We start from the raw sequence: 18,583 nt of genomic DNA, 5'->3' as shown, positions 1-18,583 counted from the left end.
ATGTTATGAACTGGACATGGTCTAACACTGTCGGCCAGTCATTGGAAACCAGAAAGTGGCCACAGAATCAAAGTACTGAATGTACTGAAAACTTTTCATGCATTCAGAAAATTTAAATTTTTGTTAATTTAAAGCTATTTTTCTTTAGATATAACTAAAACTTGTAAATAATTTATCATAGAATGATATGATAAGGTACAAATTACTTTGGAAATATTTTAATTAAAATGTCAAGTGGAATGTTGGGATTGAAAATCACTAAAATGATTTTAAGAATCATATAAAATTAACTGTTGAAACAAAACAGTTTGATAGATTTCTTGAATAGCTATGGATTGGCAATTTTACTTGGTTTGATTTACCATTTTGATTTGAATGGACTCCTAGCGTGCAAGCCAATGTGACTGCATATATGGAAGTGTATTTAGAATTTCTAACTTAGAAAATCAGTCCAGAGGTCACATTTATACTTCAAAATATGTCAGTTAACAACTTGAAAAAAAAATTGACCTCAGTCGCCTGCAAACAAACGTAGTATGAGACTTTTTAAGCTCTGGAGAGTTGACATATTTAGTCAATAAATTTTATGAGGAGTTAACCAAATTTCACCAGTTTGTAGGAGTGATTGGAATTGAAGACGGCTTCAGAAGCAAATGTCAATACATTGATCACTGATTAAATACATATACTTATTGTTCTTTTACTGAGAGCTTTAACAAATTAATCTTTACCTTGTTTAGGGAATTTAACAACTAGGTGTTACTTTGAGAAAGCAATTTTGGTCAAGAAAATTAAAAGCTTTATTAGGTAACCTTTTCCTAAAATATGTTTGATTAATTACCATTTCTTATTCTTAAGCATGTATATAGTGTTTGACATACAAAAATAACATATAGAGTGTTTGACATACTAAAATAGACATCTGTGTGTGTTACATGTTAAAGACCAGACCTCTACACAGCTGTGAAAAATGATTTTGAATATTGAAAAAATAGAATTGCGTAAAGGTGTTGATATTAAGTTTGTCTTACTATTTCGTCAAGGGTATCACTATTAGAAGTACTTAAAAGCATTTTAAATGAGGTTTACCAAAAAACTCTACAGGAGGCAGTATAGAAAGTGTCAAACTATAAAATAGTGTATGGAAAGATAGCAGCTAGTGCATAGACTTGACCAGATCGTAGAATTAATTGTTTCAGCCCTAAGTCTGTGGAAAGCAATAATCAATTGATAAGCTTGAAAAATGGGTCTTCATTCTAAGACAAAGAAAATTCTTAGAAGATCCCAGGATCAGGCTTGTTTGAGCACTAATCTTAAGTAACAGCCATCTAATCCAATAAGTAATTGAAAAATGAGTGTGGACTGGGGAGAAATGTGTGGGGAGATGACCTAAGGTCGATCGATCATCATATTAAAACCATACATTAAGCAATACCATTGCTACTCTCGTTAATGACTTGTTTGAAAATTTAGATGGTTTTTTGCCATGTTTTTAAAGATTGATTTGACTGATTTAGGTTGTTTTCTGAAATTTTATGTCAATTATTTTTTGTCATGTTTGGAAAGGTTGATTTGATTATTTCTATTGTTTTTTGAGATTTCAAGTTGACTTGTTATTCAAATCGGAATGCATCCTCCTTCATATTTTTTGTTGTTTTTTTTTAAAGGATACTTAAAGTTTGTTTTATCCAAACATGTCTTAAAAGTATTTACACTCTCAAACTGGGTTCAGAAATCCTTCTAATCAACATTGTCCTTGAATCAGGAGTGTTGACAATTTGACAACTTTACCAATTGTACCTTTAATGGTATTTGTTGTTTTTAATAAGAAAATAAGTGTTGAAAAATGTCATTCTGCTTAAGTTATAATTTACCCTCTGATTCTTCTGAAATGTAAACTACAATGATTTAGGACTTTGAATGTATTTGAAGATTCAATGTACCTAAATAGATTTGTGAAAATTTCAATTTTATCTTACTCAATATATTGAAGCCTTAACTTCAGTAAAATCACATTTTAATAGTTTTGCTTTTATTTTTTTTTATATAGATGCCTTGTCCAAAATAAAGGAAAAAATCCGTAAACAACAACAACGATCAGCATCTCCCAAAGGTTTGTTATTTCGCTTTGTCAAAAATAAGAGAATGATTCTAAGATTTATATACAGTATTGTAAATTCCTAATTAAATGCAAGGAATTATATTTGCATAAAATCTCGAGAAGCACCTCTCATGAATTTTAAAACCTCCCTTTTATTATTTGGATATATGTTGATTGCAAGAAGCTATGATAAAAATTCGGCATTCGCGATTTTTTGTTCTGGCAATTTGATGGAAAACAATTGAATTGCAGAATTAAGTACTCGCGTAAAATAAGGAATTTACAGTATATTGCAATGGGATCATTTTCGGGAAGATAACATAGGTCATACTAAATACAGGGAATTGTTCCTCTCCCCCATTTTATTTTTGCCCCTTTCACCCTCATTGTAGGCAGGCTAATTTAAGACTGGGCAAATTCAAAAAAATGTTTTAAAACTGTTAACATGCAGTGTAGAAAAGTGGGAAAAAAAATTTGGGGTGATAATAACCCTGTTTACTGTGTAATTTTACAAATTGAAAGTCATAAGGATAGGAATAATGGAATAAAAATTGATTATTTTTTTTGTAACACGCACTAGCTGGCATAAAAAATCAATACCATTTGAATTCCTAGATATTGCTTATATGATAAAATAAAAATTAAGTTTTTTGTAGCCCATCAAATTAAGGTTCAAACTTTTATCACAAGTATTGGACGTTTTTAGTACTGTGGAATCATTAGATTTCGTGGTGGCTAAATTTTCGTGGAATTCGTGGGCACCACTCACCCACGAATTAACATCCTCCACAAATAAATAAATTAGGACTATAAAGTCATATTTCCTTTTGTAAGTATCCGAGAATACACGAAATTACGTCCCAACGATCCTGTAAAATTGAAGCAATTCACAAAAATTGGCCCCCACGAATTTTAATGATTCCACAGTATTTATTTCAATGGAATGAAAATTGGTCTGCACTCATTAACTTGTTTTAGTTAGAGACAGCAATGGAACAAATTAGTCCTGCTATATATAGAAAAGAAAGTGAATGGTTCATGTTGTCAGAAATCTATTACAGATATATTGAAGTTATAAATTAGCATGCTAGAATCCTATTTCAGAATTGAAAATTGATTCTGCCCAGACAAAAAAAAAGAAAAGGGTATATATATATGGCACCCTAGTCTTGATTAAGTTTATTTGCAGGAGTTTGAAATGAAATCGTTTGAAATGCTGAAATATCAGTACAGCTGATATTGAAGTCAAATTCTGAAAGCACTGGGCAATGGGCCAAGAGTTTTGTGTACAGACTTTTCTAAACCATGGAGGATTTTTACGCTATATTTATCTGCCTAAATTGAAAAATATCCAACTTTTCCACCTAAGTACATCTCTCTTAAATACCTGAACTTTTATTTATGCTGATCTGAAGAGTGAAAAACACTTTTTGAAAGGAGGGGGTGAGGGTCGTAAAACAGCAATTTTTAGTTTATTCTGGAACAGTGAGGTAGAATGGCAATTAAATGAATAATGTGAGTTCGAGTTTGGAATATCTTGTGCTATAAGTATATATAGGCATTAGAAATATGGACCAAATTCAATTCATTCAGTTATGAATGCAGTACAATATGCTTCTGAATGGGAATAATACCTGACAATTATGTTCACGGCAGGACTGAGATTGGCAATACAATACACTGTTTAGCATTGTCAACTTTCCTAATCAAGCAATGAAAAGCTTTAGTCAGCTTTGGTGTATGGGGTACATCATGAAATTCTCAAGCTTTTTTTGGCATCAAAATTGAGATGATTTTGTACAAAACAGATGTTCCCAGTAAATGTTAATGTTTACAAAATAGCTTAGAATTCTGTGATAATTTGAACAATTATTGCACTTACTGCTCCCTTGGTGAGAATATTTTTTGGAGACTTGAGTTTGTCCATGTGCAGAAAAGTCCATGTATGGTAAATAATGTATTTGTATATGTATTACAAACAATTAAATCAAGCACTTGTATAAATAAAGCTTATTTTGAGTTGATTTTCCCTGTATATTATTGTCTTATTCTTGGTTTTGACATTTTGTATTATCATATAACCATAATGAAATTCCATAGATGAATCAAAGACAAGAAACCTAGAATATAATGAAGTAGGTATTACTTTGACCTGAAATAAATCCAGAAGTCAAATTTACACTCTTGCTACCAAAGTAAAGTGGTAGGGTGTTTGTCTTTCCTAGGGTTTGTCAGTAAATAGAATTTTCTGTGGGATTTGTATACTCTTCCTTTGGTTTGGGAATCAAGTTCTCATCTCCATGTCTGCTGAATACCCTGGACTTGTCTGCTGTCTGTTTTTGTATGAATGTATGGACTCTAAGATGAGAACTGGTAGTAATAGCTTCAATGTATGTCAAGTGAAAAGCAAAGACATTTCTTGGACTATGGAATATGTGAAGTAGTTAATAAGGTGTTTAACAAAGTTTATAATCAGTTCATTAGTTGACTGTAAACAAGAAGAGGAGCCAATTTACCTGACCAATATCAGGTGCAATATTGACCTTGACTATGTCATATTAAACTGGAAAACGGAATGGGGGATCCACATTGTAGCTCTTGCACAAGGTTGCAAGATATTTTAGAATTCTACAAGGATTTTTTAAAGGCTAAAGAAACATTTTCATGCAAAATCTTAAGTGCAGGTATATGCTTCATTTGACCCCTTTGCCTTTGTGCAGTGTTCACCTTCAGTTAATTACTCAAGTGCAGGAATCCAACCATTGTTCTATTGCAAATTTCTCCTTGACCATGAAAAAAGGTCCTTCGAAGTCTTGCAATGTCAAAGTAAGAACTTGAAGCACAACCATTTTCAGGAGGAACGGGTGGTGGTTATTTGTACTTTGTGTCACGTACTATGCTATCTGCTGAGTTTGTCCTCCTTGTACCCTAGGCTATTGTGACTGGCATTGTTCAATCATTCTATCAATATTCAGTGGAGTGTTAGTGTGGACTAGGGTATAGGATAATGGCAGTGTCATATTCCTGTACAAAATCATTACAGCTTTGACTTAACCGTGGAACTCAATACTGAAATGTAGCATTAGAGGCATGAAATATTGGGGTCAACGTATGAAAGTAGTCTCCAGTACTCTATGAAGTATGAAAATTTATTGATGGTTGTTAACAGAGTCATTAGGATATAATGTGCTTGCTAAGTAGTCAGGGGATTAAACAGCAAAGGAAGGGTATACATTAAGATTTAGTATTGAATCATTTTGACTTGTTGACAATTCGTGGGAAATGAATAATAGAAAGATCTGTCGTAGCTAGCGTATGTTTTGCCAATATGATGCAGGGTTAGTGCGTTTTCTGTTTACAGGTTTTCCAATATTTTCATCCCAAAGCTAAGATAGGCAAACATATGATATTGTAATGAGATATGGAGATGAACAAATTAAAAATGCAAAGGGTTTTTAACAGGGTGCCTCAAGTCAGTGCCTGTAAACAAAGCAGTGTTTTATTTTGGGGATCATCTGATGTCTAAATAGTTACACCCATTCTGACATTTGAACTTTAACTGCAGTATGTATACAAACACCCAGTGGGTGTTGATCGAACCCTTGCAGGCCTAAATTGATGTCATAAATGTTTTTATTTTGTCAACTTACCACTTGACCTGTCTGCTTTACTTTGGACTTTTAGGTGGCATTGGAAAACACCCATTTTTGAGAAGGTTTTTACACTCTAAAGAAGTCTTAGGGATTGTTTCACATACCCAGGTTTTTTTTTCTCTTCAAGAGTTCAATAATTTTGATGGCATCTGATAAAATTTATAGCAAAAAATGTTTTATGCATCGGGATATTAAAGATAATGTATAGAGGTAAAATCTCATTAAAATCATTCAATAATTTTTGGTTACACTTTTATGTGGTCATATATCATGTATATGACTGTACATGTACAACACTTTTCTTTATGTACAAATACATGTAGTAACATTTATCATATAATTGATTTTCAACAAAAATCATGAATTTAATTTTACAGACGATATCTATTATGGTACAAAAATGATATTAAGGTCTGAAAAAAAAAAAGAATTCCTATGCCATTAAACATTAAAACAGTAATAAATATCTCCGAACCATTTAGATCTGGAAGTGCTGTTGTGCATCAAACGATTTCCTTTCCTCATTAAAAAATCAGTTGCATGGATTTATTTAGTTAATCACATTATGAGCTTAGAGTCTCCTTTGAACTTGCCAAGCAAGTTGATCCTTGCTGATTAGTCATATATGGGTTACAAAATGTATTTTTGTTTGAAGAAGCTTGTGTCTCTACATGTTGATAAAAAAGAGAGAAAATATCTCGAAAATCCATGACATTGTGTCATCTTTTTTGTTTTTTATTGGTGTAGAAAATGTGAACAATAACGCCGGGGAGGGGGATGATATACCCGAGGGTGAGATGAATCCAATGAACGGCCCCCACCACCATATACACAACGAGTACGAGCCCATACTCAGTCGAGCTTCCTATGACCTCCCGCCTCCAGATGGCGCCGACAGTCAAAAACGTGTGCGAAAAGTAGCTGCTGCTCCCACTGTCCCTTCTTATAAAGGTAATGGTTGCTAGATGATGTTCCAGTGAAGGTACATGAGAATTGAATTAATTCAGTGAGAAATAATGAGTAGATAATAAAGCTGGGAAATGAGTATTGATTGAAATACACAAGCATGGCTTTTCATTGAGTTTCTATCAGTGATTGCTTTCAAATTAATTGATTTAAGATTTTACAGTTGCATTTTGAATGATTTTGGTTTTTTGTGTTTTTGCTCGCTATCCAGGCTTCAGTGAAGCAGAGGTGAGATATAAATATGCTGATTTCAAACAACCCAAAGTCATGGACTGGAGGAAAAGGGAAAAGAAAAAGAAGGCAGCTTTAAAGTTGCAAGAAAAGAAAATAGAGCAGGCAACAAAAGGTAATGAGGTCAAGGTCACATGTCATTGTTCATCAGCTAAAAATAGATATTGAGTTATACCTATTCCCCCAGTACTATTTCTGAAAAGAAAATCCCACTTAAAAAATCTAATTAGAGCTAATTGGATTGATACGGATGATCTGTTTTAGATTGCTTATCTTCTGTTAGATGTAGAGTCACAGTATTGTGAAAAAAAAGGCTCTGCCATCTTGTATACTGTACTTCTATCACTACGCTTTGGTTATTGTTTTATGTCTGTTATTGTAGAAGCTGTCCCAGAGGAATCCAAACCAAAGCCAAAGAAACTGACGAGAATTGTTGCCAGTGGCAACAAAAAGCCTGAGAAGCAATCAAAGAAAGGTATTGGACATGGAATGAAGTCAAATTAATCAAATGAAATGAAGACAAATGAGTGATATAGATTAAAGAGGACTGAAAGAATGGACAAATTATAGGCTATAATGAAAAACTAAACACTAGTTATTGCCGTGAGCAGAGAAAATAATGCATCTTGTAGATATTAAAAAGTTCAATCTTCGCAATTTTTGATTAGAAATTTACTGTACATTACTTTCTTATTTTGTGATATATCTGATACATGTATCAATTTTGATTTGCTTTTGTTGTTCTCTTCATTCAAAACTACATTTTGTTTATTACTTTCATACCCAGTACATTTAAGTTGTTAGTACATGTATGATAAAAATAATCATGTATTTCTTCATTTAAATGTTATTTAATATAATGAATCTTCCAAATGTTGTGCTTTCATGTTAAATGGAAATTAAAAATGAAAGGAAAAAATTAGAATTAGTTTAAAAGATTTTATCTTAGAAGGATAAAAGAAAATAATATAACGGTATTGTTAAGTACATGGTTAAGGCTGGCTATGTATTTTGTAGATATTATAACAACCTCGTCCTGGCGGGCCGGACAAGAGCTCATTTTGCGAGAACTAGGACCAGCCAAAACTCGGCGGACGTCGCAGACAAGTGAGTGTCCTAGGGGCGCGAGATCGTAGAATGAGTCTATTCAGTCCCGAAATACTGGCCCACTTCACAAGAACACCCTACACTGCAAGATTATGTCAGGAAAAAGTTCTGTGTCAATAGATGGACTTGATTCATTTTAATAAGATGAGGCCAAAAAATGAATTATATCTGCACCTTGCTTTTAAATATTGTTGATAGTAAAGCTAGGGTGGGTGGAAAAGTCTTGAAGTAAAACAGAATGAAAGGTAGACCATGTTATATTGTAACATGCATGTTAATCTGTGTTTTATCAAAAGAAACTGATGTAATTTAAATGGTTTTGAAAAAAGAGGGCAGGTTAATTAATGACACAGGGTGTATCTTTGAAGTGTCATTCAGGGCGTCAATATCACTGTTTTTAGTAATATGAAATAGGACCAAAAATCTTAAAAGTGAAAGGCGACGAAACTTTGAAAGTCATGATAGTCCAATTAGCTGTTAGATTTCTATCTATAGTGTCTTCTTTCTTGGATATGATCACGTAGGTACATAATGATGAATTGATATGATAAACTGCAAGTATAATAAGTGTGAGGTGTTTCAACCCTATCGTCTGTACTTGACCTTTGACCTGAAGACATGTCAATCCATTCAGGTTATGACTTTTGATTACCTCTGCTGTTTAGTAATTCTGTAATATGAAACAGTGATGGGTCTGTATGGGGCCAATATATGATATATTTCAAGGTAATGATAATGAAAGATTGAAAATTTAAATATCATCATGGCTTTTAAACCTCATACAGTTGATAACCTTATCTTTAATTTCTATTGATTGACTTGAAGTTGACTTTCTTGTTAATACCTCCTGTGAATTAATATTTTCTTTTCTTTGGGGATCAAAAAAGGGGAGGGATAGGGAAGAATGAAAAAAGAGGTTTGAGGAAAAGGTTTTATGAAACTATTTGCTTGCTTTTAGGTGAAGCATCTGTTGATGTTCGACCCCCAGCCACTGGAGCCAGTAACCATGACAATGAGATGGACAGGCGGGAGGAAGTCACCGAGACCAAATCTGCAACTGCCATTGAACTGGAACGAGCTAAGGCCCTGTCTGAGGAGGCTCGCAAAGTCCTCTCTGACCTCAATATGGGTACAGCAATCATGACTTCATGAATATCTGTAACATAATGTTTGGAAACAGCTATTTCTCTGAAGATCAGTAGATTATCACTCTTTGAGAGTTTTGATGTTGAAGTTTATAACCTTTGGTGTATTTGTTCATGAAAATCTATCCTTTCACCAGCAATTTCAGCAAATAAATGTGAGATATGAAGACTTTAATGGCACAAATATATCATTGACTAGGTTCAGAAAATGAGGATGAGGAACGAAGGGGCAAAGAGAATGATGAAAATATTGTGAAGCGACGGAGATCCTCCAAGAGAAAGGCCAGTAAAACATCAGGTGAGAACAGGTCTCAATTCTAGAACACAGCTGGCCAAATTTATCTTATATGTCAAACTGTTGGAATGCTAAAGCTGGCTTGTAGTAATCCATTGACTGTTCATGTTCAAAGCCTTCTATGTCTAAAGGTTGCATCACTTTAAAATTTTTGTGAAAATATGTGCAGGATATTTGAATGAGATAGTAAACACACATCTTGGTACTTAGCACTGTCAGCAGAGGTGGCTGACCCTGTCAATGGAAACAGATCTCTCCTTATTTGTTTGAATCAGTGTTTGTCGAATTCTACGCTATCTGATTCCAGCCAAGGCCTGGCCACTTTATGAGACCTGATATCATGTTCACTTAGAAGATAGAATGAAACAAATTTGAAGAAATCAATTTTCGAAAGTTGAAAACTTATAGCAAGATAAGGTATTTCAGGAGGGGGGTGTGGGGGGGGGGGGGGGAGAACTGGTCATTGTGAGGTTGCAAAATGGGGTTACCGGACTATAGGCTCCTCTAAAACATTCATTTGATTTTTAATTTGAATTTTTAATCTGTTTTATTAAATCGAGTGAGTTCATGTACACAAAATAGCAAAGATTGCTGGTATATAAATTTATGGAATGTTTATATGAAATGAAAACATGGAATTAGAATTTGCGAGTAAGTAATTTGATACATGTACATGTCTTGCAGAATTTCACAAATAATCAATGTTTAATACCCGACTCCATGATAAGCCTTGTTGAAACTTCTAGATAGATACCCTGATAAGCATTGGGAATGCCCTAGTTGGGCATACTTTAAATGCCCATATATTGAATGCCCCAGTATGTAGACATAAGCCTTAATCAGTTCCATCATGTATCCATTTTATTGTTTTTGTGCACCAGTAGATTTAAACATGCCAGATTTTTTTTTTTCTAAATTGGCTTGTGTATATCAGAAATGGGATACTGGATTTAATCTAGATCGAATGACATGACAATGGGGTGTATAGAAAGCATTTAATGGAGTAATGCCTCCGTGCTGAGACAGGAAGGCCCAGCGTGATTCTGCCATGATAAGAACGCAGGACACGCGGGCCAGAAACTTAATACAAATATTTATTATGTAATCAATAACGAGACAAATTCAATTAAATTCAATTTTCATTTCTTCGTAACAAGATTTTTATGAGTGCTATAAGTCGGTCTGGTTAAATATTTGATATGACTGTTAACTTAAGTAAGACCCCATTCGGTTAATATGTCTCCCACCTCAAGTTTTTGAAAACCATAGGCAATGGAATTAAGGGAGGGGAATTTTCAATTAATTTGTAATTACTCTAGAAAGTAAATATATGAATTTGTAAAGAAGGATTGCAATTGATTGTCAAAACAGGGGAGGGTATTTGATTACTAGAAGGGTCAAGGGTCAAAATTATTTACGTAATGTGGACTGTTATGTGCTGGGAATGGACGTACTTTGCCAATGCACCCCTGGTAGATTCTATCAGCTTGTCTCATAGTGTTGTTTCTCAGCCAAAAACTCATAACCTTGATCCTATTTATTACAAGTAGGAAATATTAATGTGAATTGTATTGATTTATTTATTGATTCTTCTTTTGAAACAAAAAATGAAGTAAAATGTCAAGCCAGGGTGGTATATTTTTCCTTAAGTTTTTTAAGAGAATTTAATTGTAATTTCCAAAGTACAATTTAGTGGGATGGGGAGTCATGAATGTCTAGTTAGTGTGGAACAATGTGGTTCTGTTGACTCAACAATGCAATGCTGCCAGTTTTGGTAAACATTGGTCACATGGCAGCCAAATATCCGATATTTGGAATGATTTATGTGGTTTTAAAATGTCCCGTCTTTTGTTTGAGAAACAATTTCCATTGATTTTTGATTTGATTAAAACTGTTTACCAGTGACTTAAACTGTATCTTGTGGTGTATTAGTGGCAGGAATAGGGCCAAAGTAGATGTGCTGTCCTAACTTAGCCCCCAAATAGATTTTTTTTAGAGTAAATCTTATCTGGTAACTCCAATGTAAGTAAGAAAAGTGTTTTTTATTGATCATAGTGTTTGTCAAAGGCTCCGCATTCTTAGAGAAACTAAAGAATGACACGATTGTTTCTTTGAAATTCCAGAAAATCTTTAGAAAAACCATTTTAAAAAATCCATTAAATGAACTCTGCCCTCAATGACATCTGTTTTATTTGAATAAAATTGAGAGTTTTGAGTAAATCTAAAAGCATTAAACTTTGTCCTTTCTATTTTTGTCCAATAAGTTAGAAATAAAGATGTTGAAATTACCACTTCCAATGTGATGCATCTTTGAAATTAAATTGGTTAAATATACATATATCTCAATGATGTGTTTTAGAAATGTTTTACCAAAACTGTCAATAAAGATAAGCTTCTTTATCTTAGAACCAGAAAAACAACTGAGTGCAAAACAGCGGCATTATGACCAAGAGGAGGTTCGGCGGTTCATGCAGAAACAGAAGGCAGACAGAATGAAGCAACAGCGGGAGGAAGAGAGGAGGAAACAGAGAGCACAGGAGATGAGGAGTCAGCAGTTAGAGGAGCTGAGGTCCAAGCAGAAACAGACGGCTCAGGGCCCAAAGCGGTCGTCCAAGTCTGCAGGTGCCCGGGGGAAGGGAAAGACTCACGATGAGACTTTCACCCACTCGCCGTTAGCCTACAAAGATCTGCCACGACATCATCCATTCCATGAAGATCTTCAGTCTGGGTCAATGGTACTTACTATCATATAGCTCTTTATACGTTAAAGCATGGCTTAGTGAACCTGACTGAGTGTTCTATTGTGCATTTTTGGAAGAAAACTGTACCTATATTAAGCTACTAAATCAAGTACCGGTACATTAACATTTATCATGCAGATTTGTACTCAAGACACATACAGAAATGTGCTTTATGAAAGGTTACATAAACATGTTGAAAAACTCAAAGTTTACCAAATATCATACACACTAAATATTATACCAATAAACAATATTTATTAAATTATGAAACCGTAAGAGTTTGTTATAAAAAATTTCAATTGGTTATTTTCATCTCTACAAGACTTATTGATAGTTTGCAACATCCAAATTCTTAACAACAGATATTTTTTGCAGGAGTATCAAAATATCGAACTACCTGTATTTTTCTTACAAAATTCTACTGTATGAATGTTTGAAAAAGAAATACATTTAGCTAATGTTAATTTTGATCTTTTCTTTGATCCTCTAGTCACAGATCTATATTAAAACTGAATCTTACCTATGTTTGCACTGCTTGGTATTTTTTAATAGGCGACTCGTGAAGTGCAGATAAGAGTTGATTTAAGGATTATTGAAACCTCTAAAAAGATAGAAATTGTAAATTACTCTGTGCAAGGTTATGCAAAGTTTCATTGACAGTTTCACTTATGAAGCTCTGGAGGATTACAATGTCACTGTTTAAAGTAGCAATAAAATGAAATCACTCTCATAAACTACATATTGTTTCTTTACCAGCCAGGATTACCGGTACTAAGTAAATGTTGATTGGGATGATTTTTTTAGAAATAAAACAGCAATATCTGTGTTGCTCAAGGAAGAAGCCTATTAATTTTCAGGCAACTACGGATTCAGAAAGAGAAAGGCATGTTGGGATACCTCCAAGAGACGAGGAGGAGATGGAGATGTCAGATGACAGCTCTACACTGACCGGGGAATCCCTGGAGGCTGTCACCCCCACCATCACCCCCAGGTACCACCTAGGGAACAACTTATTCTACTTTGTTGTCTGTTTTGATATACCATGTTCTTATAGAAAACTCATTTCTTGATTTGATATCTTTCTTTCTTTGGTGGGGGGTGGACATGTAATGTCATGATAATCGAAGAGAATTACATTAACACTAAAAGCATTTCCACTGTTCTATTTGGCTGCTTACTGAAGTAAGGGTTTAAGATAAATGTAGGCAGTAGGCAAGAAACAAACTGTGCAATCTTGAATGACAGAAGTTACTGTAATTTAATCTTGTAGTGGGGTCTTCATTTAAATGTAAAGAAATGAAAATTGATTATAACACTGTAGTTGTATTACACAATTATGAGCCAATTGAAAGAAAAGTATGGATCATCTTTCAAAGATTTAAACGTCTTGATTTCTCTTGACACTCCCTGAAGACACATGCTTAGATTCTGATCCATCACGCAAAAAAGAATTTGTTCGGCTTCTATAATTGTATTAAAGAAGTAGAAAGTTGGTCTGTTTAGCATTGACCTCTGGAAATATCTGTCAGGCACACACAACAGATGAAAGATCCCAACAATGACCTTACTGTTAGGTTATTTGAATATGAAGGTTTATTTTTCCAAAGAGTATTTGATATTTCACTGTAAAGAAGGGGAGTTTTTCAAGGCAGATCAAATATTTATTTATGACATTTTATGGCTGATAAAATTCTGGTTTATTTAAAGTGGGAATTTGATGTGTTTGCAAAGTGAAAACAACACACACACGGTAAAAAATAATGCTACTTAACACTTTAAAACATATAGAAGGAAAGTGGGCAAAGTGGAGCAGATTTTTCATCAAGTAAGCCCAAACAAATAAAGACCTCTACCGGTTCTAATTTATTGAATGAAAATATTTGGGTTAATTCCTATACATGTATATACAGACCCTGAGGCTTACTACAGCACTCAGCATATTATTTCAAGAGTTAAATTCTGCAAATCTATGAATTTAGTGATACTGTCATAGTGGGCATCCCATGTCAACTACTAGAGTATGTAACTTGTTTCAAGCAAGGTTCCTTGCAAAGTTTATATCAGACATTCCAAACCCATGTTGTTGTAGTATGTACTTGATTAAAAGAATGCAAAAGTATTTCATTTTGATTTTCAAAGGCATTGCATTCAAAACAGGGAATTTTCTCTTGTTATTCAATCAGGTTTTTCTTTTTGGAGAAAAAATTAATGTGTGCATTTACAGTTTATGATTGCTTCAAGGTCTGCAATAGAAAACCTCTAGTAAACAAATGTACAGTGAAACTTCTCAAAACCGGCACCCCTGAAAACCAGCACCCCCTCAATATCGGCCGATTTAAAAAGTCCCGGCCAGCTCTCTCTTTATTTCTTATATATAAACCCTTAGAAAACCGCCACCCCCTGAATACCGGACATCGGCCGTTTTTTCTCGGCCGGTCTTTAACAAACATGTGAAATATACCCTCACTAAACCGGCATATAGCCAAAAGACAGAGACACCCCTATAATTGACGGAAAGTGTGAAAACAGCAGGTACACCGACTCGACAGAGTGTCAGTGTGATAGGTGTTAAATACGCGTATTGAATATGGCTTTATAACGGGTTGTGTAATTAATGTTGTTATTAATTAAATGATTGAGAGATCGTGTTTTTTTTTGTTTATTCTTGTTTTATTTTTTGATTCATTGATTCGATTCGTATTTAGTTATTGTATTTTATTTTATACTACACTGAGTTAAGATTTGAACTCGGCGATAAATCGAGTCAATGATACAAGCGGCAAAACTGTTTAGATTACAAATTCTTGATAAAACTTTTTTAAATGTTTTATCTACTGTGATTTTATATTCTACATTCACACAAAAAACATTTGAATTTCATTTCAGATGTTTCCAAAACTAAAACATTTTATCAGAGTTTCGATGTAAACGCAAGTTGATATAAGCGGCCTTTCAAAGGAAATTTGACATATGACTGTACACACGTACATGTACAAAGTTGGTGTTCTATCTTTGTGATCATGTTTGCGCAATGCTTTTACATTCAACTGTAATTGAAATTATATTATTATGCATGGTTCATTTCTACAATAAATATAAATCTTATTATTGTCTATAAGTTACAAAAAGCATTATGCCTGTAATTCTATAAATGCATGTATTGTATTTAATATAAATGGATCAAACAGGGACATAACTTCCTTGACAATGGCTAGTTTTAACTGAACCTCAGTAAACCAGCACCCCCTGTAAACCGGCCCTTTTGTCTGGTCCGGCAGCCTGCCGGTTTAGAGAAGTTCACTGTATTTGTAGATTCATCTATTATGAAAATTATCAAGAAAAAGATCAGATAGAAAGAAATAATAAATGTATATAATGATATGTAAACATAGACCAGGTATGTTAAAGCTTCAATATTTTCCAGGGTTGACCTTGATGATGCCAAACCAAAACCAAAGAACAGTGGCCAGGATAGAAATAGTGTTCAAGATGGAAATTTAAACAGTGCTAATGTGAAAACACTTGGTGGATTAACGTTTAACGTGGATGGAGTTCTGAGTAAATTCTCGGAGGCTCTCCATAGTCGCGGAAATGATATTAATTCTGGATACGGAGGGTCCGGGTCATCCACAGGAAGTCAGGAGCGCCCCCATGTGTACGGGAGCGAGGATCCGAACACCAGGAGTAAGGCTGATCGGATACAGGCCATTATGAACACTGCAGCCACATTGCAGCAGAAGATCCAGGCAGAGACGTCTAAAATCACAGGGGAGAAACCCGAGTGTAAGCTTTTGTCACCAATCTCTGCATGTGCATATTTGGCTCTTAAAGTGTTTATATGGTGCTGGTAGAAGACTGATCTCTCAACTCTTCCATTGGCTGAAGAATGTCAGCTTATTATAAAAATGATTGAGATCAACATCATTCAACATTTATATCAAGCCTGTGTGTATGTCTGACTTTCTTTTCATTCATGGACCTTCCCAATCAAAGTTATCTTCAGTATTTTTTTATGAAAGCCACACATGCAAGCACTATTTTTTTCATTCATCTTTTTTATTTAATGAAGTTACGATGGATTAACCCATTTATCAAAAATCATCTCTCATTGCCCAACAAATTAAACAAAACCTACAGAATCCAGAGCAAGATCAAAGTGACAAAAAGACACTGAAAATTGATAGCCTCTCAAACGCAGTCTTAATTCTGCATGCACCTTGAAATGCATTTCATACACATTACATTTGCAGAAATGGAGACAGTTACCATGCAGAATGCATTTCAGTAAGGATTAATAATAAATTGTCTTAACTATCAGATATCTTATTCATCTATTTGAATTTTAAGGAGTAAAGTGATTACTTCATTCAAAAGTGTGCATGTCCCTGACCAAAAATAGGTCAAAAGGTGCAGGGCAGGGGCCAAGAGAATTGTGGGGCTAAGCAATCAGACAGACATTGTTGGGCTCTGTGTATCAGCTGTTTGCTGTGGAGGTTTGTGAGTTATGTTCTCCACAATTGGTCTGGGGAACAATGCGTTTAAGACTAGAATTAAATGTTTACTTAATACCTGTATTCAATACACTCCAGTAGATTATTTCTCATTATGAATATGTTTGAAGGCAGACTGTGAATAAAAGATAATAGTGTTCAGCATAGTCAGGGAGAACTTTTTAAAAATGTCATTGCAGACTTAAATACACTCAATACATTCATATTGTTTTCTGCTCTTTCAAATTTCATATCTTTCTGAATAGTAGAAATTTTAAAAGAATTTCGAGAACTATATTTCATGAAAGATTTTTTACCACTATATTGATTTAGTTATACGGAATGCAAATATGATTAACTATGTATATATATATGTTTAACTAGTTGTAATCTTGAGGAAAAACAAAGGTTTCTACTATGGATTGTGTTTTGAAGTTGTTGTCATAACCAATCCAGTTCTATAGATGCAAACACTGTTTTCTCATTTGATTATAATTAACACATATTTTTAAATTAAATTTGGCATGATTTCAAACCTAAAATTCTGGGACATTATTACTGTACCTTGAATAGTTCATTGAACTAAGTATTAGTTGTTTTTCAGTTCATTTTCAATTTTTGAGGAGTGTATTTTTGACTGGTCGGTTAAGAGGGGTATTTAGTAAATGTTTACACTCTTTAAAGTTTATTGACTGCAAAGTGAGTGAGAAAACTTTTTCATTTCAAACACAGGAAAGTTCCTTGTAGAGTTGACATTGAATATGTTCGGGAATTTGTCTGTCTGTTCTTCCATTCATCCAGTGTCTGTTTATCTATACGAGAGCTTGGACATTGGTTGTTACATAGAATTATAGGTCTTGACTTACTTGACTTATTCCTGTTCGCTCCTTGGGGAGCATAGGGCCGCAACCACTCCTCGCCAGCGGACTCTGTTTTGTGCTACTTTCTTTAACTGGGCCCAGGTGAAGCCTGCCTCTTTTGCCTCTGACTCTACTGATCTTCTCCAGGTTTGCCTAGGTCTCCCCACCTTTCTCTTTCCCTGTGGGTTCCAATCCAGTGCCTGTCTTGTGATGTTTTCTGGGGATTTACGTAGAGTGTGGCCTATCCATCCCCATTTTCTCCTCTTTATTTCAATGTTGATGGGATCTTGTTTGGTCTTTTCCCATAGGCTTGTGTTTGATATGGTGTCTGGCCATCTGATGTTAAGAATATGGCGGAGACATTTGTTGACAAAAGACTGGAGTTTGTTGTTTATCGTTTTTGTTACCTTCCAGGTCTCCGAGCCATACAACAGGACTGATTTGACGTTTGTATTAAAGATTCTTGTTTTGGTGTTGATGGAGAGTGCTTTTGAATTCCAAATTTGACGTAGGGTGTTGAATGCATGTCTTGCCTTGTTGGTACGACTTTTAACGTCGTTGTCAGCGCCCCCGTCCTTACTGACAATGCTCCCAAGATAGGTGAATTTGTCGGTCTCTCTGATGTTCTCTCCATTTAACTGGATTGGTGTATTCTGTTTGTTGTTTATTCTTATCACCTCTGTCTTTTTAATGTTTATTTTTAGGCCAGTCTTTTCTGCTTCTGCTGCGAGGCGTGACAATTTCTCCTGCGCATGTTGTTGTTTGTGGGATAGCAGGTCAATGTCATCTGCAAAATCCAGGTCCTCGAGGTGTTTGGTGAAGGTCCATTGGATTCCAGTCTTGTTGCCTTGCGTTGTTTCCTTCATGATCCAATCAATAACAATTAAAAATATTGTTGGTGAAAGAATGCAGCCCTGCCTTACTCCTGTTTCTACTTTAAATGGATGTGTTAGTTTTCCATTGTGGATTATGTGACATGTGGCGTCGTCGTACA

The 18,583-nt window shown here is 34.5% G+C and overlaps 1 protein-coding gene across 4 annotated transcripts in view; it reads left to right on the top strand.

The window, feature by feature from the left end:
• Positions 1-18,583, top strand: part of LOC105322268 (centrosome-associated protein 350) — a 59,309-nt gene that overhangs the window by 23,070 nt on the left and 17,656 nt on the right. For all 4 annotated transcript variants that reach the window (XM_066075363.1, XM_066075364.1, XM_066075362.1 and 1 more), the window contains 10 exons: positions 2,051-2,113; positions 6,502-6,705; positions 6,932-7,066; positions 7,334-7,426; positions 7,969-8,058; positions 9,017-9,187; positions 9,403-9,501; positions 11,905-12,233; positions 13,097-13,230; positions 15,664-16,022. In XM_066075363.1, coding sequence (XP_065931435.1) covers positions 2,051-2,113; positions 6,502-6,705; positions 6,932-7,066; positions 7,334-7,426; positions 7,969-8,058; positions 9,017-9,187; positions 9,403-9,501; positions 11,905-12,233; positions 13,097-13,230; positions 15,664-16,022 — 1,677 coding nt within the window. The remainder of the gene's footprint in view (positions 1-2,050; positions 2,114-6,501; positions 6,706-6,931; positions 7,067-7,333; positions 7,427-7,968; positions 8,059-9,016; positions 9,188-9,402; positions 9,502-11,904; positions 12,234-13,096; positions 13,231-15,663; positions 16,023-18,583) is intronic.

This window comes from Magallana gigas, chromosome 2 (genome assembly GCF_963853765.1).
Source record: "Magallana gigas chromosome 2, xbMagGiga1.1, whole genome shotgun sequence".
NCBI lineage: Eukaryota > Metazoa > Mollusca > Bivalvia > Ostreida > Ostreidae > Magallana > Magallana gigas.
This window is presented reverse-complemented; position numbering and strand designations above follow the sequence as displayed.